Source organism: Anas platyrhynchos, chromosome 7, assembly GCF_047663525.1.
Source record: "Anas platyrhynchos isolate ZD024472 breed Pekin duck chromosome 7, IASCAAS_PekinDuck_T2T, whole genome shotgun sequence".
Classification (NCBI taxonomy): Eukaryota; Metazoa; Chordata; class Aves; order Anseriformes; family Anatidae; genus Anas; species Anas platyrhynchos.
In genome coordinates, this window is record NC_092593.1 from 32123031 (window position 1) to 32148062 (window position 25032).

The window sequence follows — 25032 nt, forward strand, 5'->3', positions numbered from 1 at the left end:
AAGTTTGCCCTCCCTTTTTTCCCCCCAAAAAGAAGGCAGATAGGATAATAATCCCATTTTCTTTTGCAAAGATGGAGCGTTTGGCTGAATGAAGGTTGGTAACCTCTGGTCGAACCCATTTCGTTCAGTCCTGCCTTTTGCTTGACTCACCAGTGGCCGATGGCGTCTGCCAGGTACCAAAAGGCAGCGCTCTGGCACAAACGTCTCTCGCCAGCAGATGAAGATGTGATAGGAACAAAGCCCTGGGGCAGCACTTCTGGTGCCACCAGGGAAAGTAACTGGCAGCTCTTCAAGGCTTGTGTTTTCTGATAACGTACATTGGCAGTATTCCTCTTGATGGTAGCGGGCGGGCTGCAGGAGGAGACGCCAAATGAACCATCACAGGCATTTCTCAGGAAAGCCTGCAGTGCTGGGCTGTAGGGTGGACGGTGCTCTGATGGGTACAGGATGCTGTGATGTTTTCAGGCAGGGACAACCAAACCCAAACGAAGGAGAGATTGTAGCTTCACCAGCAGGAACATGTGTGCATGTATATAAATAGTGTGTGTGTATATATTATCTATCTATCTATATATAAAAGTACCTTTTCTACCCAAAAGCACTGGTGAAATGGGTCTGTTACCAGCCATTCTGCTTGAGTGGGTGGGAAACCACTCGCAGAAGCTTTTTTCCTGCAGGAAGCCTTTGGTGTCTAGAAATCAAAGCGTCTTGCAGATGTGTGCAAGTCTGGGTGAGTTCTAAATTGAGAAGATTTCTAACATCCAGATGGAATTCCTGATCAAAACGCCCTTGCCAGCTGAGAAGGTAGGGGGTGTAGCAGTGCCACGGAGAGCTTGGGCTCGCTCAGTCTGAGCGAATGCTTCAAGTGTCACTGAAGACCCCAAAGGGGGTAGGGTTCTTCACTCTGCTGGAGCTGGGGCCTGCCTTACATCTTCAGGATTTTCTCAATGACAGCCTTGACATTTTCTGTGTAATAAAACCCCCGTTTAAAGCCAGCGCTAGTCGTGCCCTGTGTTTAACTAGAGGGAGAGGATAAAATGTATTAAGGACTAAGTAGGATTTTGTTCCGTGTCTATTGAAATAGATATTTTAGCAGACGTAGTGTTTTTTTCTTGCCAAATTACTATTAATGTCATATTTTGTCTTAAATTAACATCCAGATTCTGTTTTTTATCAATATATTCTGTTTGCAGTGTAAGAAAAACTCGCTGTAGTGACACAAATTAATTTTCCTTCGCGCAGTATCTGGCCATGCTTCCAACACTGGAAATAGTGACTTGTGGATTCAGCACGGTCTTTGTGAAAGACATTTCAACGGGCACGGTCATGTTATAAGATGTTAGTGTTAGAAGATTTTTTTTTTTCCCACTTATTTGAGCAATTTCTCTTTTGTGCAAACATATGTGAAGTCCTGCCTTTCTTTCTTTTCCTTGCAGCCTGTGTTAAACTTCAGTTGTCGCAAGAATTTACATTCCAAGTTGTTCATCAATTCTGTTGAACCCAAGAGTGGAGAACTTAAAGGATGTACAGAGAGATTTTTTTCTGAAGGGCTCATAGGAGAGGCAGGCTGCTACTACTAGCTTGAGCCAAAATATATGAAATGAAAATTGTGCAAGTTTCTTTGCAAGCAGATGTATCTCGTCTCTGATGGAGAAAGCACTTGCTTTACAAATGTTGGGATTCCTGTAAGCAGTGTGTGCCACTTGGGCTGCTTTAGGATTTGTTTCTACTTCCAATGACTTCAGTGCACAAACATTAATCTCCACTGTTAATCAGTTTGTCGCTGAACCTCCATAAGGTAAGGAGTTACAGCCTGTTTTGTAGATGAACTGAGTTGCAAAGAGATCTAGATTCTGGTGTAAAGATTTGTTTAGACATCTCAAGGGGCAGCTAGGTGCTGAGTAAGGCTTACAGAGGTGCCTTAGCTGACTTTCAGTGAGGTTTAAGGTTCAGAGAAGTGAGGGGCTTTCCTAAATGCAGATACTACATATCTGTGCCATGGTCATCATAGTTGAGGACACAGAGATGCTTCACATGTCTGTTTTTCAGTTTGTGGTGGCTTTAATCGTATTTCTGTGATTTTTCTTTCTTTTTATTTATTTATTTATACGATGCCTGTTCCAAAAATTCCTAGACTTAAACACATTCCCTACTTCCTGATGCAGGAGACTAGCTTGAGAGTGGTTTGCATCCTTCCAGCCTGCTGTGGTAACTGTTAGGTAGAAACAACAAGCAATCAATGTGTCCAAAAAGGCAGCCTGCGAGCGGGACCAAAATGAAATTTGAGTCAAGTCTGATGAAAATGTTGGGGGAGAAAACACTTCCCTGACATTGAAATGGCTTTTGCTGCTTAAAAGTAGAAAATGTTTCCATGTTTGCTTGAAGATGATCTATTTGAGCTCTAAAGGGCCAGCCCTTGAAAGGGAGGTTACACAATTTCCAAAATGTTTTATTTTCTCTTTGCTCAAATAAATGTCTTGAGTCAACTCAAGTTATTTTAATAGCAAACTAAATGTTTGCTTTAACCCGTATGATTCGTTCTTTCTTTTTGCCTTCTGTGGTCGATGCAAAATCTCCTCTTTCCTTGTCTCCTACCAGAACTGAAAGTTGGAGACTGGGACATTACCCCCTCTGTGTACACGCAGGGTGCGGGCGCCTAAAATAAACCTCTGAGCTTTAAGTGTCTCAGACTCTGCCTCATGGTGGATGCTTTATTCTTTCCCTTGAGTGAGAATCCCCAGTGGGCGATATCTTTAAGGAAGCCAGTGCTCCCAAAACCCCAGGCAAGAAACAGCAGAGTAGTAACAAGGAATTGGTTATATGAACAAGTCACTTTCTGCAAAGAGCCTTGAGCGTATGCACGTGAATAATAGTGGTTATGAATGTTTGGGAACATTAAAGGAAGTCAATGAATCCGATACACACATGAAAGCAGATAAATGAAGCATCACATTTGATATATAAAATTATACGTCCTACCTGCGGGTATGCGTGCTGCCTTTCTGAACCCCTCTGATCGAATCTGGCACTGAGCTAGCTGGGTCTGGCGTGGTTCTGGCCGTAACCTTTGCAACTAGAGTTGTGCAGGTACCTACGCTTGATGAGAATGTGACAAGAGCAAATTGAATGTAAAGTCTGCTAGACAGCCAATAAATCTGTTTTATATCTTTATCTCATCCTTGCTTGGCAATTATTTCAGCAGGCACCGAACTCCTTTGTGCTCGCTGTGAGCGAAGGTGCTCAAATGACCTACTGTAAATTCTTGATATTTCCTGGACTTAGGAGAAGACAATCACCCGAGGAACTTGGATATTTAGTGCAGGTTAAGAAGAGTTTTTAAATAACGCGTTTTTTTTTTGTTGTTGTTGTTTTTTTCCAAGATCAAGACTGGTCATGGTCATAACTAATGGTTGGTTACCTAGTACAATATAACTGGAAAACATTCATACTGTCACCAAGCCTCTGTGATCTATTTTTAAGAGAGTGGGGCAGCGTTGCCACTCAGGTCCTTCTACGTTATTTGTTGTAATTCAGCAGACCGTTAATGACAGCATATCACTATTAGGTTATAGCCCTCCTAGGTTATGATTTTTAGGACTGTAAAGCAAGAGCTGCAGGATTTCAGGGGTTGGTTATAGAGATAAGTTTATTGTTATTTTTTACACTTAAATCTGCCAGGTAAGTTAAAATAGGCAAGTAGATGCGGAGTAGAACAATGTGCAGTTAAACACACAAAAAATCTCAACCTCCCCTCTGCAGGAAAGCTATTAAAAATGTTTATTGTACGTTAGTATTGTTTGTTATCTGAACTGCTACTACAGGCAGTAGTTCGAGCAGGCTATTACCACCTCTAGCTTCATGCTGCAGTGTTCTCGCTTGTCTGCACAGTTGACCCGATCCTGTATGTCATCAGGGAGGAGATGTTTAACTTGTGACACTACTAATCCTTTCCTCAAGGCTTTTCGTTCTTCCTGCACAATGTCCTTTCATTGCTTTTGTGAGCTGGAACATGCCTGCTCAGCCCAGTGATGAATTCATGTAATTACCTATGTATGTACCAAAGTCCTGTTGACTTTAACGTTAAAGATCGGTGATTGCTTAAGTATTGCACTGAATCAGGACCCCCCAGGCACTTTCACATGTACGAGCTGACTTGGGAATTGGTGTGCCTTGCTGCTTCTCTCTTCCGATGGGAACAAGGCGCTGCTGCAGCCGAGCTGTCTCTGCAGGTACCTGGCTGGGCATGGGGACAGCTGGGAGCTCAGCCCCCCAACAAGGGGTTTGTTCCACCAGGTAAATCTGCAGGCCACGGCTGGCCTGTCTGCATGTGGTTAATCCAGTTGCAGAAAGCTTCATCCCTCTGTGTGCAGTTATCCAAAAGCACACGTCCACGGCAGGAATCTGCATCCCTGTATAGGGATGTGTGTGTGTGTGCACACCTGTGCACAAACCCTGTTTGCGGGAGTGCCTGGTGCAGAGCCAAATTTGGAGCAAATTTCTGTCCCAGCCAAAGTTTCACATGAGGGCACGGATGCTTTTCCACGTGCCTCTTGAAAATGTGCTCACCTCTGCGTTTTTATATTGCTGGTGTCAGTGTGCTGGGGGAGCGTGGTGTGTTGTGGAAAAGGCGGCATTAGTGTCAAGCCCAGAGTCTAGGTTGGTCTTGCTGGCATCGAGCCTTTGTGGAATATCACAGTCCTCAGCTGGAAGGACAGACAGTCCTGGGAATCTTATCCAAAATGAAAAAGGAAAAAAAGAGAAAAAGCCTTGCTCTCCAGCTCCGTTGGCATAGCCCAGCAGGCACGTTGTATATTCCCCGTAGAGGCTCGTTGTGATCCTTGCTAGTGCAGCTTGCCCTCGGACAAGCACTCGCCCTTTGTCAAGGGGGAGATGTTACTGCTAGAGCAGTTCCAGTCGGCGCTTCTGCTGGAGCCCTGTGGCATCGCTTTCTCATGTTGATGATGGAGGAGTGGACTTGTGCTTTCTCCATCCCTTCAAAAGCCATCCGTGCTGCTTCCTCGCTGCTTTGATATTCTGCCAGCCGAGGGAGGGAAGAGCCATTTATAAATATTTCTGGTAATACAGTAAGTACTCTCACATGTTTTGCTCACTCATTTTCCGTATCCAGAAATCTATCCGACCAGAATCGGTTCACTCTCTTTTATTAGCAGAAATAGATCCACAACAATTAAAATTGATTTATATAAAAAAGAAGAAGAAAAAAAAAGAAAAGAAAAAAGAGAAGCAGCAGCAGCAAGCACAACATCATATTGACTTACTGTGCGTATATTCACACTGGCTTCCAAGCCATGGATAATTACCCCTCAGAGATTGTGTGCTATGTACAGTACGGTGATGGAATTATGCACTTTAAAGAGCTTTAGCGAGGCTCTTAGGATGCCAAATTCTTTCCTTTTTTTCCCCCCCCTCTTTTCATTGCAGCGAATAATGATTTTTAAATGCACATGACCCATCCTCAAAAACTAAGTAAGGTATGTCGGTGGCATTTCGTGTCTCTGGACCTCGCATTTCTTGCGTTGATAGAGTAGAAGAGGCGTAATGGTGAGATGAGATTTGGGGAACGGTCAGAGGATCCCCTGGGAGTGCTGGCCCTTGTTAGTGAGGGGAAACAGGGTAGGTTTGGATGCTATTTGTTCTGTCTGGTAGCAGGTACGTGAAGAGGGATTGGTGCAAGGTAAGAGGGGTTGAAGGAGACTGTACAAATCTGTAGAAATTCATTAATTTGGCCGGTCATGGACCAACTCGCTTTAACTGAAGAGCCAGCGGTGGTGTCTGCTCCCATCTGGTCAGAGCCAGGCGAACTGTTGTGATGGCAATTTCACGCGCACAAAAAAAAAATAAAATATTTCCTACAAATTTCAGCCTAAATCATTTTTGGCAAAGAGAGAAGCAAGTAAAAAACAGGGCCTTATCGTAGGAAGTGTCAAGCAGTCTTAATTTTAGGCAGAGATACCAGCTCCTCCTAGAGGAAAGGAGCCAGTACGTAAATAGCTTCCAACAGATCCTTCACCCGGGGAGACAAAAGGTTGGTGTGCACAAGTTGCAGCTAATGCCAGAATGGAGCTTTTGTTGCATTCGTCTGCAAGATGTGGCTTGATGTTTCGGCAGGAGCATTTCCTGGTGTTTGGGCTGTTTTGGAGGTATTAACAGTTCTCCAGATCTGCTGGAGACCTTTGGAGAACAGCTCCCAAGGTGCTATCGTGGCAGGTGAAAAAGGAGGTACCTTATAAAATAAACCAGTCGGGAACGAAGTTGTGGAGCTGCCGTGCTCCTCTGGGGCACGGGCTTGTTCTCTGACCATCCCTGTGGCTGTTCGTGGATTTTATCTTTTGATCAAGTTTTTAATGAATCTTTAGCAACAGTTGATGGTGCTGCATCTCGTTTCACCGCCCTGTGCCAGTGGGCTGTCACATTAAAGGCAGGGATCCCAATGACAGCTCATCGTGTCCCAATGAAACTCCCTTTTGGGACAAGGTCCAGGCTGAACGAGGCTTTACTTGCCACCTCCCTCCAGCCCCTTCCTTCCCGTGGCCCCACCACCCTCTTCCTTGCTCATTCCCTTAAACATGTGCAGCTGATGAACAGCAAATCTTCTCGTAGAGTTCTTCGGGAGTATTTACTGTAGGGTTTTGCTTTTGTTTGCTTTTCTGGTGACTTGGAGATGGCATGGTGAGAAAAGAAACATGTGAGCTAAACCTGTTGGTTTGAACATTGTGTCAGAAAATATCCATAAATTGCAAGTTACTACACAGATGTATAGATTTAATGAGACTGTGCAATGCCATTTATTTATGCTAAAGAATCTGACACATACGGTACTGAAAAAAAGTTAATACTCTAAGAGTTATTTTATATTTTTCCATTGCCATCTGTCACTGCCTACATAATAATGATACAGGTGAAAGCCTAGCATTTCTTTAAAAAAAAATAAATAAAAAAAATTAGAATGAATAGTCATTTAAATATCTTGCTGCTTTAATAGCTGGTGTGTTTTAAGTTGTGGGAAGGAGGCACCAGAGATACCCTTCCCCCCGTGTTTAATATATTAAATTTGGGGCTTAAACGGATTTAGATTCATAAAGTGACTTCTGAAAGGGGAAATTGTAAAACGCTCTGTCCTTTAAATCTGGAAGAGCCAAGGGACTGAGCTGGGTCCTGCAGTCCTTATAATACCACCGGTGGCTGGCTCTAGGAGCAGCCCTTTGATGTGCACCCTCGGATGGAGGGGAATTGCGTGCTCCGGGTCCTGCCTGCATACTGCTGGGGGCTCGGGATGTGAGGGGGTCCCGCTGAAAATCCTGGGCCCCGCCGGGTATCTGAACTGGCAAAGAAGAAGATGTAAGGGAAAGGCACTTGATCGTGTGTCTCAAGTGAAAATACCCGGCTCAAAGCAGCACCGTGCTGACAGAGCGCGGCGCTTACAAAGGCACTGCTGGCTTTTAAGAGTTTTCATTCAACTTCACACAGTCACAGCGTGCTCAGGCAAAACTGTTTTCCCTCTTTGCTTTTCATCGCGGCGGAGCCCAACACGGCAGTGACTGTGAAACACAGGGGGAGAAGTCCCTGTGTGGTGCTTTGGGGCTGCGAGGGGTCGTGGGTTCCCGTGCCTGGGGAGCTGCCCCGGCTTGGCAGCAGTCACCTGCCTCCAAGGGCGCAGACAAGGCTCTGCCTCAAATAAATAAATGAGACAGGTTTCTTTGTTAATCCCCTTTTTACAATTCGGTGACAAAGACAGAAAATATTTTTGTGACAGGTGCTTATCCTATAATTTTCCATGGGCTGATGAGTCAGGGGAGGCGCCTCCTTTGGAGGAGGAGGAGGAGGACATGGCTAGGTCAGCTTGCATTAAGATGATTTAGAGCTGGTACAATTAAAGACAAATGCATCTTTTCCTGAAAGCCGTGAAGGATCCAATAGTGTAGCTGTGTAATCAAAGCCTTTCTCTTGTTTAAAGTAATGTCTCTGGTGCTAAAAATGCAGTGACAATGCCAGAAAATGAAGCAAAGGGCCTGGTCCAGACCCTGGAAGTCATTGCATGTGCTTCAAGGAACTTTGTCGGCTCTATTTTCAAATCCAGTGCAGATCCCTGATGGAAAGTTCCTTATAAACGAAAGAGCCATTACTGTTATAATTACTGCTCCGTGCGTATGTTGGAAAGCATCTTAGGAAGTCGGGCACTTTTTGAGAAGCAGAGATGACAATGAGTGAGCAATGAGGTTTTGGGCGCTTTGAAGGGATGTTGTAAATCACTTTATTTGTGTTTATACGGGATGATCCATATATAGCCGGAGTTTGTCAGCATTTTCCATGACAAACTTCCAGGTTTGGGTACCACGCAGAGCTCTCAGCAGGCTCTTAGAAAATCCTCTTAGAGGTGAATGCTGTGCTGCTGCTCAATGAGTGTGGGTTTCTTCTGCTCCCTCGGCAGAGTCTGAAGCAGCCTTAAACATAAAAAGGTGTTCATGGTCTTGATGCTTTGAGAGACAGAGTTTCACAAAAGGGCTGAGCCTGATTTTGTTTTTTTTTTCCTCCTCTCCCTGCTTTCCAGCATACTTTGGAGGTAGTTGTACTGCAGGCAGAAGGAGCAGTGCTGAGAGAGGAGCCCAGCTTCCAGCATTTATCGTGCGTGCCGCGGGCAGTAAGGGACTGGCTGTAGATTGGCCAGGGGAAGGGCTGTGAGAGACCACCCACGACACTGAGCCCGGCCTCCCGCAGTTCAGCCGAGCTGTGAAACCAGAGTTGACAAAGAAAAGGGGCCCCGGAGAACACCTGCTGCGCACCGCAGCCCCCGTGCCCCCCAGCCATCACCTGCCTGCCTGTAGCAAGCATCAGGGCAGCGAGACAACGGCAGCAAGTCCTCGTGGCTGCGGTACGCAGGGGAGCGCAGGCACTCACCAGGTTTGGCTTAAACGCAGAAAGTTTGCTAGGTGACAGTCGACCAGAAAAGCATGTTTCATAGAGAGAAGGAAAAATAAAATCCCTGTCCTCTGTCCCCACCAAAACAACCCCAAAAGGAGCAGAGCAAACAGGCATCCAACATTTTGACCTTAGGGAAAAACCATCCACAGCTCCAACCCTAGTAACTGGCTGAGCTCAGGCACCGGCAGAGGACGTGGCAGCTTGTAGCCGAGCACTGCTGCGTCCTGCTTTTCTTCCCTGGGGATCAGGTTCTGACATTGCACAGGGATTTACAAGGGTGTGGGGACAAGGAGGCTCTTCCCTGCACCTGAAGGCAGGCAGCAGAAGCCTGGTGTTGTGTTCAGCACAATATTTGTTGCGCCATAGTTACTTGGGAAGCAGAGGGAAAGGAGGGAGGGGGAGGATGGGTCACCAGAAGTGCTTTTGCTACCCTGGGATATGAATACATGACTCTCACTCGTGTAAGTACAAGTTGCATAAGTGCATTTGCGGGTGAAATTTGGCCCGAGGTTCTTCTGGAGAGGAGTCTTGCGACACGGAGCAGCCGTATCTGTTCGGTTAGCAGTTTGTGCCCCTGCCAGGTGCAGGTATGCAGCAGGGCTGGCTCGCCGTGAGCAAGCAGGCAGTCATGCCTCAGCTCTGGCCATCTGGGGCAAGTTGTGGGCTAGACACCGCCGTCCGCACTGGTACCGAGGTGCTGCTCAGGCAGTGTCTCATCCTTTGGACTGGAGCAGGGTTCTTGCTGAATGAGGCTCAAATCATTGAAACCATCAGGGTTTGAAAGTCCCCAAAGCCCAGGTGGGCTCCCCCTGCCCTCCCACAGCCCCCCTCTCCCGTGGTGGCACAGGAGCCCCGCTCCAGCTGAAGAGAGGTGGCTTCCTCGGGAGGGTTGGTGTTGGTTTACCGCCCAGTTCCCTGAGCACTGGTGCCAGCAGAAGGGATTAGCAGGGGAAGGGGTGGGGAACGGGAGCGTGGCAACCATGGCTTGTGTCAGCTAAAGCCTGACTGAAGCTTGGCTTAGCGAGGCAGCCACATCCTAATTTAAGCTCCACTTGGGTGTAACAGACCTGTTAGTCTACACTTGGTGCACGCAACACCTCCAGAAGACATGAAATAACTACTCAGCCGCGTTCTGCGAAGGTTTAAATGGGTTTCAGAGGTAGCAGGCTTAAGCTGAGATCCTTCAACGTGGAAACTAAAAATTTCTGAGGTTGCCTAAATAAGCCGATGATTTCTCGCTGAATTTCTGGCACGTTAACCAGCTCCATGTGGGCATGCCTGAAGGCTCCCATTTGTAGCATGCAGAAAAGGACTCGGCACGGTGCTTTCAGATCTTTGTGTTCCCCCTTCCTCCTTTTTATTAGCTGTGAACTTTTTGGCTCAATCTAACTGTTAGGAGCGGCCGTAGCTCTGCTGCAGTCAGTGTGACAACATGGTGTCACCGGCTAGGATTCACAGTAGCTCAGTGGCCAGAAGCTCGATCTTTTGGCAGCTCGTGACAAACAAATTTGACACCCAGCATCGGGGATGTCCAGGTGTAACGTAAGAGGCCCTGCTCAGGCTTTTGTCACTTGACTCGGGTAATTCCCCTTCCTTTTGCAGGTGACATTCACCCTCATTTGTTCCATCCAGAGACAGCTTCACTTCTGTAGATGTGTCGGTGCTCCCTTGTTTATACATTTAATAGCTCCCAATATGAGCAAAATTGACTTGAAAAGCCTCATTAATTAAGAGCCAAATTGTACCAGCAGCAAGGAACTCAGCGACGGAGTTTTCTATTCCCTGAGACTCCTTTGTACCCTTCCAGGAGGAAAATATGTTGAAACATGCCTTGAAGTCTCACTCCTCTCCTAGAGAGGTGTAAACACCCTCCTTAAGGACCCTTTTTGCTACTGGAGTGCTCTTAGAGTAAGAGTCGGGGCTCATTGTTTCCAGGTTTTGGCATTCCTTACCGTGAATTTTCAAAAAAAAAAAAAAAGTGCTTTTAGTAGTGTGGAAGAGGGGCTGTGTTTCTGAGCGTCGCCGTGTTTAGGGACTAGGTACCCAGGTTGGAAAAGAGGAAGAAGTTGGGTCCTTTTCTGTTTGTGTTGAGCTGCCAATTAGCCGTGTGGTTAATTACTGTGTAGGAGAAGTTTGTGAATGGAGCAGCGAGGCTGGCTGGCCACAGGCAAGGCGATGTGCAGCAGGTTGTGCTGTACCTGCCTCTAGCTGCTGGAGCCTGGTCCCATTTTCCAGAGGGACTGAAATCAAGGCTAAGGGCAGACCCTGGCTGCAAACGTGTTTTTTTGTGGAATCTGCAGCAGCCTCTGGAAGAGCTGCTGCACCATCTGCCCCCTGTGTCCCAGGGGGCTGGGCAGAGAACACATCGTGTCCGCCTGAGCCACAGCCGTCCTTCGCTGCCTTCGCCCACAGAGCCACCCCAAGGCTCTTCGGGGGTGGCAGATTCGAATTTTGCCTCCTCAAGGATGAGGATCTGAAGCCAGGCCAACGCTTTGTTTCCTGCTGGTGAGAGGAGAGGAGCTGGGGAAGAGGCAAGGGTCAGGCTTGCTTTTTCTGCTGCTCTGGGGGCAGCAGGAAGAGGCCGGTGGCGCGCTGCCACTGCCAGGAAAGCTAACCTCCAGCTGGAGACCACAGTCCCTTGGTGACAGCGGCCAGCCTGCTTCTCCGAGCCCACAGACAAAATAAGCAACGACCTAGGACAGCAGACAGCGGAGGAGACGGAGGGGCACAGTCCTGCTGCGTGCGTGCTCCCTGGTGTGTTGGACAGATGGATTTTTGTTCCCAAGCAGGAATTGCCCTCTGCCTTGCTTGCTTAGGACAAGGTGACCAGAGCTGTCCTTTACAGCCCATCTGGGCATCGCATCTCTCAGCAAAGCTGGGAGGTGGTTTGGTTTCCCCGCAAACATCTCACTTTTGACTGAAACAAATTTCTAGGATAGAGGACAAAACACGAGGAACTTCTAGCTTCTGGTGTGTAGCTACGCTAATTTGTGGGTGAAGGAAATAATTTTGGTACTGAAAACTTGCCAAAATGCAGTTTAACAGGGAATTGCAGTTCAATTAGCATTTAGGAGACATTAACAATAATTGTTTTCAATTTGGCCACTCAGGGTAAGGTGTGATTCAGGATCTGCTTGCTGCTCTGGGATAGGAAAAAAGAAAAAGGAAAAAAAAGGGAAAAAAATATTGCCGTGTGGTTTGCTGAACGTGTGCCACTGGCCTCTTATCCACAGGTAGAAGCTTTTGAGACTGCTCGTCTCTCTTTCTGTGTGTTTTCTGTGAGATGTTGCCTTGGACAGGGGAAAAGTGGGAGGCACTTGCATTAGCTGGAGGGAAATGGTTTGACTGCAAGTTCATGCTTCTGCAGCAAGCTGGATTAGAGTTCATCCCTGCTATCTCATTTGCTGTGATTTTTAGGAAAGGTGCCAAAAAATTTTTAAATTTTTTCCATTTACTTATTTATGCTTTGCTCTGCCAAGGAATGAGAAAGCCTGCCACTTTTAGCAAGTGGGTGAGCAAGAAAGGCAAGGGAACCCGGGGTGAAGCTTGACGTGGAGATAGCGAGCGATGCATCGTAGCCGTAAACATCGCTTACATATTTCTTCTCCCTTTGTAGCAGGGTTCATTCCGCTCTCTAAGTTTGCGGCTGGAGGTGCAAACAAAGGCAGTTCTATAAAAACGACTAGTTTCAAAGGCTGGCTGAGAACAGAGAAAATAGTGTGCGCAGTTTAGGCGCCCGTTTGTGTACAGCCGTGCACCAGTGTGATGCAAGGCGGCGGGGATGACCTGATTAGCCAAGCCCTGACAAAGAGCCGAGGAGATCCTGCTGCACCAGCGATCCCCTCCTTGGAGACCTGCGAGCAGTCCCAGCCCAAGGAAACCTTCGCGCAGCAACAAGCTAACAGAGGGCTTTTGAGAATGGCAGAGGCAGTGCTCGGCGTGCGGGTGAAGGTGAGGGGAGGGAGGACGGTAACCAGCCTGCAAAACCTTGCAGAATAGCTGGGATATTAAGAGAGGCGCTTCAGAAGCTCCGTGGGCTTTTTGAGCTCAGTCTGCTGGATTTTGGGAGCGCTGCGTGTTTTTGGAAGGTCGTATTGCAGCAAACGGCTCGCTCCGCTTTGTTGTGCTGCTTGTCCTGCTGGACGGCCGCCAGCATTCGGCAGCGGGAAACGCTGGGGCAAGATAAAGTAAGCGATCTGCCAGTTTTATAAGCTCTTACAGCCTCCCTTTCGTAGGGGCTGAGTGGCCAGAGGTCCACAGGTTTGCATGGGAGCTAGTGGTGCTGGGCATGGCTGCAGGCAAGTGATTGTTATTCCATGTCAGAAACAGAGCTCAAAATCTCTGGAAGTAATGCAAGAAGACACGTAAGATATGATGCTTTCTCTCTCTTGAGGGTACGTATAAATATACACAGTTGGTATGAAGTATTTTGGCTATTTTGTGCGTTACTGTGCAAGGAGAATGCCCGGTGCTGCAGAAGCAAGCCGGGATCTCGGGTGAGCAGCGCCGGCGCTGCTCCTGGCCCTACTGTAGCTACTTGTGTGGCCAAGTGTATTAAATCCTGCTCCTGAGGACAGCGAAGCATTTACTCAGGCTCCATTCTCCGATTTGCTGAATACCCCAAAAGGCTGCTATTATTAGAGAGAACTGCCATTCCTTAGCTCTAAAGTCAGGCTGTCCATAAATCACCAACACGTGCTTCGTGCGGGGAGACAGGGTGAGGACCTCGGCTGCCTCCCCGCCAGCGTCCTCCCTTCTGCTCGGCCTCCTGGCCAGGAGACCAGCGGAGATTGTGCCCGGCCTCCCCTTGGCCTGCTCCAGAGCTTTGCAGTTGCAAAGTGCTGTGATGACGGGGCCTGTGCTGTGATCCGCGGCCTCTTTCGGGCTGGGCTCTGCTGCAGTCGTGCTTCCATTCCTGAGCTCCTATTAGCGCCTCAGTGAGTAGTGGAAGATGCATTTCAACAATTTTATGATTAAAAAGCAGCATCTTAACGTCGTTTGGTCTCTGGTGCCTTCGTCCCTTTCATTACGCTCCGTCTGGTAGTAAGAGCCATGGTTTAGAATTGCAACATCGGTCTCTGAACCTTGTGTTTTCTGTAACCATAAATTTGGGGGCAGGAAGGAGAAGGGATGAAGGAGCAGCTTGAAGCAGTAGGGTTAGTTCTTCCGATACTATCAGGCCAGTTGTTTGAAAGTGTGATGGCTCGCAGTGATCAGACACACTTCTTTCTAATTCTGCTGTGTATTTCTCAGATGTGGTGGGTGCTGCTCTGGGGCACTTCTAGCAGGGCTCTGGGGGACACCAGGCGCTCCCAGGCCACGCGCCTGCCCTCAGATCCCCTGCTGCCATCGGCTAATGGCCTTAGCACCGAGGTCAGAGGCTGCTTAGGTACAAAGGCTGAATCACCTCCTTTTTAAACCCCTCAGCAGGATCAAGGCTTATGGAAAGTGGCACGTGGGCTCGCCTTCTGGCTGGCGGTGCGGGTGGAGAGTGTGACTGTGGGGCAGGCCTTTCGGCAGTTTCCACCGACCATGGAAATGTTGAAACGTGGGTGGCTGGGGGTGGGGGGGTTAAAACGCCCCTGCACTGAGGCCCCCTGCTTAAAAAAAAAAAAGCGTGATTTTCCTCCAAGACTTGCTGATCCCATGAGCTCTTGCTAGTTGTAGGAGACTTGCCCTGTGACATGAGGGTCACAGAAATCAGCGGGGCGCCCATGGGCCTGACCAGGCAGACAAGAAAGCTCTTGACTTGCACTTAATTTCACAGATATACGTAAGGCAGCAGTGTACGTCTCGCTTCAGACCTGTTTGCCTTGGCAGCGTCCCATTTAGGTGAATCAGAAGATGGTGGCAGGAGAGCACTCAGGGCTCCTGTGGCGATGCTCTCCCCTCCGTCAGGAGACGTGCCTGTGCAGGCAGGGTGCTGTGGAGATTACTGCCACGGCCCTGCTCCCTCAGGTCCCTGCATTTTGAACAATCCTGTCTGCAAAGTGTGCTCGTTTCTGTGAGCTGTGGCTTTGGGAAGGTTGGGGCTTGCTGCCCTAACTCGGGGCGGGAGGCATCTGGCTCCGTCCTGCCCGTGTGATTGCGTCCCTCGAAGGGAAGGGGGGCTCCTGTGTTTCATGTTGAGCAGCAGGAGGTCAGTTTTTAAGCCTGTCATGTCTCTGCAGCTTCTGGTAGGTTTCTGGGTCGCTCCGTGTCTTAGTCTCTAAGCTGTAAAATAGGGGTAGAAAACCAGGAATTTAATTTCTTGAGGAAATATTCGGTCACAATGTGTGCAACTGTTACCACCGCAAGGCCTGCGTGTTGCTTTGAGCCTTCAGCCTCTGCTTCAGTACTGGTAATAGTAGCAACGTACCTTAATTGGGAACTTAGAAAGTACACATTTTTAATGTTTTTTATTTTTATTTTTGTTTTATTTCAGCAAATTCAGTAAAGCTAGAAATGCAAAGTGATGAGGAATCTGACAGGAAGCCCCTGAGTCAGGAAGATGAGGTCAGGGCTCATGATGAAGGAAGCAGCCTGGAAGAGCCCCTCACAGAGAATAACGAGATGGCGGATAACAGAAAGATCCAGGAGCTATCGAGCGAGGGAGGAATCCGGCTTCCGAATGGTAAACTGAAATGTGACGTCTGTGGCATGGTTTGCATTGGGCCCAATGTGCTAATGGTACATAAAAGGAGCCACACTGGTAAGCAGCTGAAAGAAAATCTGATGACTGCCCGTGGCGTCTGATGTTGATGTTACCTGACAACTCTTCTCTCTTCCCTTTCCATTCAGGGGGTAGCAGGTGGCTGGGGAGGGGAAAGGCGGGCTTGGTTGTTTTGCTTCTCCCTCTTCTCCTCGGATGCTGGTGATGCTTCCTGATGTCGTGGTGCTTCCTGATGTTGGTTTCCAGCCTTTGGTTCTTAAAAACACAACACAAGTCTGGAAATCAGTCTTTTTACTGTTCTTGACTGGGGGAAGATGGCAAGAATAATTCTCCAGCATGGGGTGTGTGTGTGTGTTTGTGTGTACAAGGTTATTGACCTTTTACAGTGAGTCTCAGAGCTTTCCCTTGGAGCTGCTCACAGTTGGATGAGGCCAGCAGCCTGGGGGACACACACGTCCTGCACGAGGGGCTGGGCTTGCTGCTGGGTGACCTGGCCAAACCCAGGCTTAGCAAACCCGTGGGTGAACACGTTACCTCATGCTGGGGCTGGGGTGGACTTGCTGCTCATCGGGTGACAGCTCCAGCAGGGAAACCTCACTTGAACCACTCTCATGGGCTAGTGCTTCCTCCCCCTGACCATACAGATACCATTTTTGTGGCAGCTTTCAGTGCATACATTCTCTTTTTGCTTATTTTTATTATTAGTACTACTATTGGTTGGAAACCAAAATATCTTACTAGGTGTAAGGGTTTGAGAAGTCAAGTGGCAAATGAAAACCTTTGCCATATGATGATTGAGTGGGTCTTTGGGACTGGAGGAGTTCTGGAGGAGTTTGGGGCTAATCCAGCAAACTGGTGTGCCCAGGGGCTGATACACACTCACCTCTGCTGCTGCTCAGGTGGGAGCAACAGCTGCCTCTGACAGGACAAAAGTGCAGGCATTGCCTCAAGACAGCACTTGGGTCTGGTGGAATCTGCCTGGCCAGAGCCTTTGATGCAAAAAAGCACTTACCCATGCTTAAACCACATGAAAAGACATGCTTAAGTCACCTGAAGTGCTATAATATATGCTTAAATTGAGACCCACACTTAAGTCTTGCAAAGGTTAGGCAGGATTTTATGTTGGAGCCTTGGGGGGTGTTTGTTCTCCATGTTTTTGTGGACAAAATGCAAGATTTTTGTTTTTTTTTTAATCTCTCCCTGCTGTTATTTACTGGGGTGAGTGGCTCCCACTGTAACTGTGAGATATCTGCCAGGATACAAAAAGAAAAGTGGGGTTTTAAGGTAGAGTAGGAAAAGACTTTGTCTAATCCCTTTGTAAACCTGGCAGTTTGCAGTCAAGTAGCGTGCGCTTGATGGGAAAGAAATCAATAGAATTTCTGTACGGAGGAATAATAAATATATATTACATAGTTAATGCCCTGTATATAAGCTGTATTGATAATAACTTAACATAAATGTATAATGCAAAGCATTGCAGTATCGTTTATGATGCAGTCATGATTTTAGACAGCAATTACGACAGGGGAAACGCATTAGCTGTAGGAACGAAATCTTGATTAACAATTTGACGTGCTATTACGAGGAGAGGGGAAGGGAGCAGAGAAGGCAGCAGACTGAGTCCCAGCTTTCAACCTCCTGAAAAGTTTTTCATTGGCGCTCGCATCTATCTGAGCATATGTATTGTAGGTGCATCAGAGTCCACGTATTTGAACCTGAACAGATAAATTAGGCCTGCTAAATTTATATTTAGGTACTTAATTAAATAGTCTGCGTTTTTTGGAGATAGCTTTATCTTTAAATACCGCTGAGCTGCCTTTGCATTTTAAAGAAAACAAGCAAGTTCTGAACGAGTAGGACAAAATGTCATCTGCGTGCAGGCGATGACCACCAGAGATGTGTGAATTGATAGGAATTGCGTAACCAGGAGCTTTTTCCTTCTGGTGGCACTTCGTTGAGCCATGACTTTTCCCATCTGAGCAGAGGAGCTCCGGTGCACTGCTCTGTACAGATGATCTCAAGCTTTATAGAAGTGGCCTCCCTTTCCGTGTGCCGCCTGCTGCTCTACTCTCAGTAAACCAGTTGGCAAATTTTGCGGGGGATTTTTTTTTTTCCCCCGCTTTGTTTGTTTGTTTTTTAATACATGCTGCTACTTCACTGTCCACAACAGAAGGAGAAGCTTGCTTGGATTTCCACATCCTTGATTTTAAGGAGTATTTTTAACCTACTGGTATCTCTCTCTTAAAGTGCAGTATTTGAAAATACATCGCCACTTCCTCAGCAGTTGGGCTCAGCGGGCTGGCCCCAGCTCTGGAATGAGCCCTGACCTGTGGGCAGTCTGGTTTTGCAGCCCAGGGGAGAATGGTGGAGGGAAGGGAGGTTGTCCCTGGTGAGTGCGAGCGGATGATATTCTTTATCAGCTAATGCAACTGGCATGTAAATCTGTACCTCTGAAGCCAGTTCATGGGTGTCTTGGGAGCTGGATCCTGCCTCGCTCTCCTCTTTATCAGCGCACAGCCGAAGCACGGTCTGGCCAGTTGTTTGCACTGGCAAAAAACGAAGTCCTTTTCCCTTCCCCAAAAGCCTGACAGCATTCTATGTAAATCACCCAAAATGCTGTGGTCACGGTAGAGGTTGTAATTTGCATGTATGCTGGGACGAGAGTGTGGCTTCCTTACACCAGGGACTGAGGCTTTGTGAAAAGCTGTGCCATATGGCTTTGGCTGTGTTGTGCATATAAAGGGAGATGGTTTTCTGCAGACGTTATTCATCTGTTGCTGAGGAGCAGTTGTCTTTCCCCTGCCACATTATGATAGTTCAGTCAAACGCGTCTACGGATGGAAAAAATAACCTCTGCCATGGGTAAGGTCAGAGCAGATGAGTTCAGTGTCCCATCTTTCATCCTCATGTGCTGGAGCATCCATTCCCTTGATGCCTGTGGCCGCCCCTTCCCATAATGGAGTCAGGGATTTCCTATTCATCCTTCGAAGCATTGGGTATGTGGTGCAGGGGATGCTCTGCTCCCCGGCCCCTCCGTAGCAGAGCTGCTCACCTGCTAGCACAGAACACATTTCTCTGAAACGCTGACACTTCAGGTGAAGCATTTGGTTAATCTACGTGGCCATCAGCAGAAGGCCTTTCTATTTATTTGTCATCGCTGACAGGAAATAAATGAAGTGCTCGATGTAGGAATTGTGTGATGCACTCCCTGCTGTAGGGAGCTGGGTAACTCTGCATCCCCTTCCTCACGGGCTCGTGTTGGAAAAACAGCAAGTGTCAGGTTCAATTTACTTTCCTCCTCTCCCATACTATCTCCTTTTGGTCCAGTTTTCATACTCCACATCAAGTGCCCCAGGTTGCAGCATCTTTATCAGAGTTTTTTGTTAGTGCAGGAGGTAACGAAATCAGTAATATTGCCACTGGATACTCCAGGGGCTTGTGCTGGGGCATGTTGAGGAACGGGGAGAGAAAGAAGTTCGGTTCAATAATCCAATTTGTCCGAGGTAATGAAAAGGAACACCGAAGACTTCTCACTTCTTTAGGCTTTCTACTAGTGGGTCTGAATTAAAATTTCCTCATTTTTGGCAAAGCAGCAACTATTTACTGTTACAGCCATGCTGTGGCCATGAGAGGTAAGCTCCACATGTTGCTGTGTCAATAGTGATTTTTCTCCAGCCCTTTCTTGAGTCCACTGCTGGATTTGGAAACACCTTTTATTTCTGAGAGGGTTGGGACCATCCTCATTGTTGTAAGATTTGGGAGTGTTAGACACCCGGAGGTTAAGGGATTTGTTGTGCTGATGCAGCAGGACAGCCACTGCGCCCCAAGCCTCGGGGAGAGGACTTAGGGTGCTGGACACGACGCAGCAGGCACAGGTGGTAGCTCTGACTGTGCTCTCTGTTTTGGCTGCTGTTGTGTTATTTTTAAGCTTTTGTGGGGTGCTAACGGCAGGAAGATCTCAGATTTTTGCTTGCTTTCCACATGCATTTCAGGACCATCAAGTCAGTGAAATGGGATTCAGTACGTGCCAATGAGGAGCACCTCCAGGTTCTACCTTAACATTCATCGTGTTATAATCAAACATATGCAACACTGGAACTCTAAATTAAAAAAAATAATAAAAAATCATGTAAAATTTTAAGTCACCATCAATAATGAGGAAAAACCCAGTCATACCTTTCAGGATCAAAAATTTTTCTGCCTAAAGCAGCTAACCAGGAACAAATTTAAACAAATGGTCATATTAACACCTTACGATTAACTCCCTTAAACTGACTAATTCTTCTGGTTGAAAAGTTTTATTGGCTTTAATTTGTGATTTGTAGCCTACTGCAGGTTCCTACCTCTTGCAGTACAAATTGTTGGCACTGAATCAAAAATCATAGGGCCAGATTTCTCAATGTAATATTTTCTACTTAAATTCCTAAATGAATAATCTAACTTTTCTTAAAGTCTCATTTTGTACTTCAGCATAAGAAAGAAGAGCTTAGGTTTCCGAAATTTCTCTCCTCATAAGGATGTGTTTTTCTTGCAGTACTTGGTAGCTGAACCCTTCAGATATTTTTGCCCATTCACTTAAAGGATTTCTCTCCCGTCACAATGCGGTCATAAATTTGTGTACAGAGGACGCTTGGAAATCACCCAAGATTTCCCAGGAATTTTTCCTGAGAGATTCGTCACTAGCGTTTTATAATAAATTGCCCTATCTGGAAGCAGTTTTTTCCCCAACAGCAGCAGCAGAAAAACTTAGTAAAATCCCTGATTGCAAGTGAGGTGCAGCCTGTTAAGTGACTCTAAAAGAAGAGTAAGTAAGTATTTAGACGAGACAGTCCCCAGCATAACAAACACAGAAATGGAGCCAAGTCTGGTGCTCTGTATTTCGTTCGGGTGAAGGCACGATGCAACTCATTGCCTGCCAGGGTGTTAGCAGTGCAACTAATATTTCATTTGTGCTCCTGGGACAGAGCATAGTCCTAACAGATGCAGCATCTGAAGAAACGTTTCCTTTTACCAGAATATGAACAAAAAAATCTGCTACAGAAGGGTGAAAATCTCTGTTGTTAGTATGAGCAAATACTTAAATACTTTCTCATGGCAGCATGAGCATAGTAATGGTGCTTTAAGAGGTTAAAAGAAAATTAAATTCCTGTCTTACAGGTGCCTAAGTTATATTTTATGTATCAAAAAGTGCATGCCAAAAATAAAGGACCACGATCTTAGGTATATATTTAGCTAGGACAGATGTTAAATATAGTCCCATTGGACCTGGTTCTTTTATTTATAAAGACTTTATCCTGGCTTTCATACGTATTGTGATGAGTCTTTAAAAACAGTGTTTTTTTTAAATTGTAATTAAAACATTCATAGGAAAGAGCTTGTGCACTGCTGTGAAAGTGAACAGGCCTATGTTCTAACAAAAATTTGTATACTAATGTGTATTAATCTGTGAGTCACTCCATTTGATTTCAAAGGAACAGAAGTTATCAGGTGAGGGTTATGAAAATCCAAGTCTTCTTCCCTGGGAGGTCTGTGTGTTTGAAAAAGTGGCTCACTTTCCCAAATTATACCTTTTAAAGGTTTTAAGCTGTAGAAAGCACAACAGGACACCTCTGATGCAGGAAGCAATTCATTTAAAATGGAGGTAACTTCAAATATTTTCTCTTTCTTAAAAGAGTTACAAGGGTTTTTTTTGTGCAGATTTTGCCAACTACCTGTAATAGTTGCCTTAGAAGTGTTAGAAAGGTTTTGGACGCGCTTTGTCCTCGCTTCGATTTCTGTTTTGATACAGAAAATGTCACTGGTGTATTTTGCAGCCGTACGAAATTCAGAGAAGGATAACTCATACCGAAACTTCTACGCAGCGCTTCCGTGCTGAGGCGGTAAAGGAGAATCAATGTACAGGGAAGCTTCCAATTAAGCAGAAAAAGGGCTTGGTTTGCTTTTTGAAATAACATTTGACATATACATGGTAAAATATGGCAGCTATTAATAGGAAGTTAATGAGTTCATTCGCCTGGTTTCAGGTTGTATCAGCTAGAAAGCACATGCAGCTATTGCCCTGACGTCTCCAGCCAGGAGCCGTATATTAAAGATACTTGCCAAAGGACCACGTCTTACTAATAACCCTGACTCTGTCTGTCCACATCATTTTTCATCTCAGTATTTGTTTACACCACAGCAAGCCAACTTGTGTACTTTAGACACTAGTGTATCTAAAGAGCAGTGATATTTCATTATAATTTTTTTCCAGAGAAGAAATAGCTGTAATGGATGCATGTTAAGCAATGCACTGTGAAGTTTCATCAGTATTTTACTGTAACTTAGATGTAAGTATGTGAAATCATACCTGCTAATTAATACTTTATTTAACTACGAAATGATAAACTCCCTTGGGTTTTGTTCTGTTTTTCTTTTTAATTATCAGCACTGCTTCTTGGCACAAGCCTTTCTTCCTAAGCCTTTAGGAAAGGTAATACTTGGCAGCTCTGCCTTACCTTGCCTTGTCCATTCCTGAAGTAGCTTTAGATAATTAAATTCTCTGTGCGGGAGAAAGGGGCTTTTTAGGCATTCTTGGTTTTGTCTGACTTTAAGGTCTTAAATCTGGAGCTGGAAAGGAAACATCTTTTTTCTTTGGTTAGCCGTTCTTCTCAGTCTCACAACTCAGTCTTTTTTAATCACTAAGGTTTCGGGGGGGGTTCAGCCATTTTAGCTTTAAAAGAGAGAAGATTTAGTAACATAACAGTAGACTAAAAATATTTTGCAGTCACGTAGTTTCCAGTGTTAAAAAGCAAAAAGCTCATTTAGTTACATTTCAGTACATGCACTTCTTAGGAGTTCTTATTTTAATAAATCAGTACAAGTTTATAGAGTCAAAAGGCAAGTACATAGATAGCTATAAACGGTGAAACATACACCGTGCTTATAATAGTCCATAGCCTCTTGTAGTCATGCATGCAGTCTGTTTAATAGGTCTGTACTTTCTAGTACGTCTGTGCTGCAGTCATCCCTAAGGACTGGAAAATACCTTAAACACAGTCAGGGGGTGCAAAATAGAGAGGAAATGTATTTAGGTGAAGATTTTTCATGAGTCAAGTTTTTCAAGTGGGTGGTGGAGCTGCCCAGGCCAGCATCAGATAGGTTATCCCACGCATCATGCAGTGCCCGTGGAGGCTTGGGGCAGTGGAATCGGAGCGACCCTGCTGCACCAAGATCTCTTGCTGCACAAACCAACACCTCAGGGAGACCAGATTGCTGCTGTCTGATCCTAGACTTACAGCTCTACCTAAATCTGGTTTGATAATCCTTCACAAAGGATGTGCTTTATTTATTATTAACTGAATCTGGGAATATAGCAGAGTTATTATCAAAGTTATTATAAAAGTGGACGTTTACGTAAAAAATTTGATCAATTTTCAGCTTAGAAATAAACAAACCTTATACAGAAGTGTAAGGGAACTGAATAAGGATGCCAGGATTTTTTTTTAATTAATTTTTTTTTTTACTAGGAAGTAATAATAATGCTGGAGAACTGTTAACAGATGTGATAGGAGAAAGCGGCAGGAAAAATAAGGAACAGTCTTCATAAGGCAGTAAAGTGATGACGGTTGGTTTACTACTTATCTGAAGTGGGCATCAGACAGCAGAGTTCTTGGAAAGGCAGCAACATCTGATTATTCAGTTTTTACTTTTGGGGGGCACTTTTCTATTGGGTAATTGTGTCTCAGATTAACTGTACTAAATGTAAAAGCTGCTACTTGACAGCATGAATGACTGAAATTAATGGTCATCCCAGAAGCCTGCAGTTTAATCAAGGAGCAGAAAAGAAGTGATTGGCTGAAAGTACAATAAACAGATCAAAGCAGTTATTTACTCAGAATTAAGCCAATAAGGCAAATGAATTCATGCTGGTTTTAAATAGATTATTGAAGGTTATTGAAGGTAAAACGTGCTATTGTAGCAGACTGTGTATGTGGCAAGAAAGAAACAGACTATTGGTGGCTTTGTGAAGGATGTTCTTGTGTCATCTTGGCCACTGAGCTGTAGTGCAGTGGTTATTTGAATTCCTGACTGAAGGCTTTCAGCACCTCCTTCAGCTGCCTGCTTATTGAGGAATAATAATACCTGCTCTTATGTGGCCTCCAAGAATATCAAAGATCGGTTGGGTAAAACACATTCACTGCATAGCTTTAAATGCAGCAGGAGTAAAAGGCAAGTCTTTAGACTTGGTAAGAAACCTGCTGCAGCCTTTAATGTTGTCATCCTGAAACTGAAGCTATCATTCCTGAGAAACGTGTCAAAGGAAGGGGTTTTGCCTGTTTTCTCAGACAGTGAAAGCAAAACAGAAAAGAAAAAGAAAAAAAACACATGTATTTGTCTACTGCAATCTCTTTACATATCTCTGTTATGGACATTTTAAATGATATAACAGAAGATAATAGCTAATCAGATCCTTTAAGTGTATTGTGGGAGTTTAAAAGGGAAACCACAAACTCTTTATCAATTCCAATGAGCTCGTGTTCAGTATACTGGAAGAAAAGCTTTATGCCGTGATTTTTTTTTTAATTATTATTATTGCTCCATAATATTCTTGGCAAGAATGTAGGAACCTTAGCATTTTCTGCAGTGCATCTGCAGTGGTTTCAGGTGTAGTTTCCAGCTCACGCACATGAAATGAAGTTGCAGAGGGTTGGTATGTATGTGGCACACCTACCTATGGTGCCCTCCTTGCAGGACCACACCGCTGTGGTTTAAACCACTGCAAAGAATTGCTAGAGGACATCTGTAAGAGCTCCCTTCATCCCTGTTTCCATATGAATCAAAAGGCAGATGCTGGAGTTTACACTAGACACGTGAACTACTTTGATAAAAACATAACATTATTTTTGTGCAGCAAGGGAGTAACCATTTTAGGGCAATTGAAAAAGAGTTTGGAGAGATGTGACGGGTCACAGAGCATGTTTATTTTTCATGAGAACTGTGCTTCAGGCCGGTGAATTCAACCTCAAAGTCCCACCAGGATTTGACCGAGGCTCCATGATAAGTGATGTACTGAAAAAAAATGAATGAAAAAATGAATTTCTGCTTACATCTGAAATGTGATGTTCAAGACCTTGTTGAACTGGGGCCCTGGTTGGTGAAATGATTTCAGCATTGAAAGCCTGGCTTCGGTAAAGCACTTGGGCACATAGCAAGTGTGAGCATATACTTGGGCCCTGTTGATTTACACTGCACCCCCCAGTGAGGTATAAGTAGGTGATTACGGATGACTGTGGGCCTAAGGGTCTGGGACAGACCCGAGTGTCCTCAGCAAATGTTGACGTAGAGTATGGTTTTAATATTACTTTACAAAATCTGTGTCAGCTTGTTTTGCCTCTTTAAATTAAGAAATTTTTGCCTCTTTAAATTAAGAAATAAAAATAAAAAATGGATGCTCATGGATC

At 45.6% G+C, this 25032-nt stretch overlaps 1 protein-coding gene across 26 annotated transcripts in view; it reads left to right on the forward strand.

Moving 5' to 3' along the window:
• IKZF2 (IKAROS family zinc finger 2) overlaps nt 1-25032 on the forward strand; it is a 116051-nt gene that overhangs the window by 42978 nt on the left and 48041 nt on the right. For 19 of the 26 annotated variants that reach the window (XM_027461130.3, XM_072041289.1, XM_072041281.1 and 16 more), the window contains one exon: nt 15365-15631. The exons of 2 other annotated variants lie outside the window; for them this stretch is intronic. In XM_027461130.3, the coding sequence (XP_027316931.1) occupies nt 15365-15631 (267 nt within the window). The remainder of the gene's footprint in view (nt 1-15364; nt 15632-25032) is intronic. 5 more of the 26 variants (XM_072041287.1, XM_072041286.1, XM_072041280.1 and 2 more) reach the window with 1 other exon arrangement.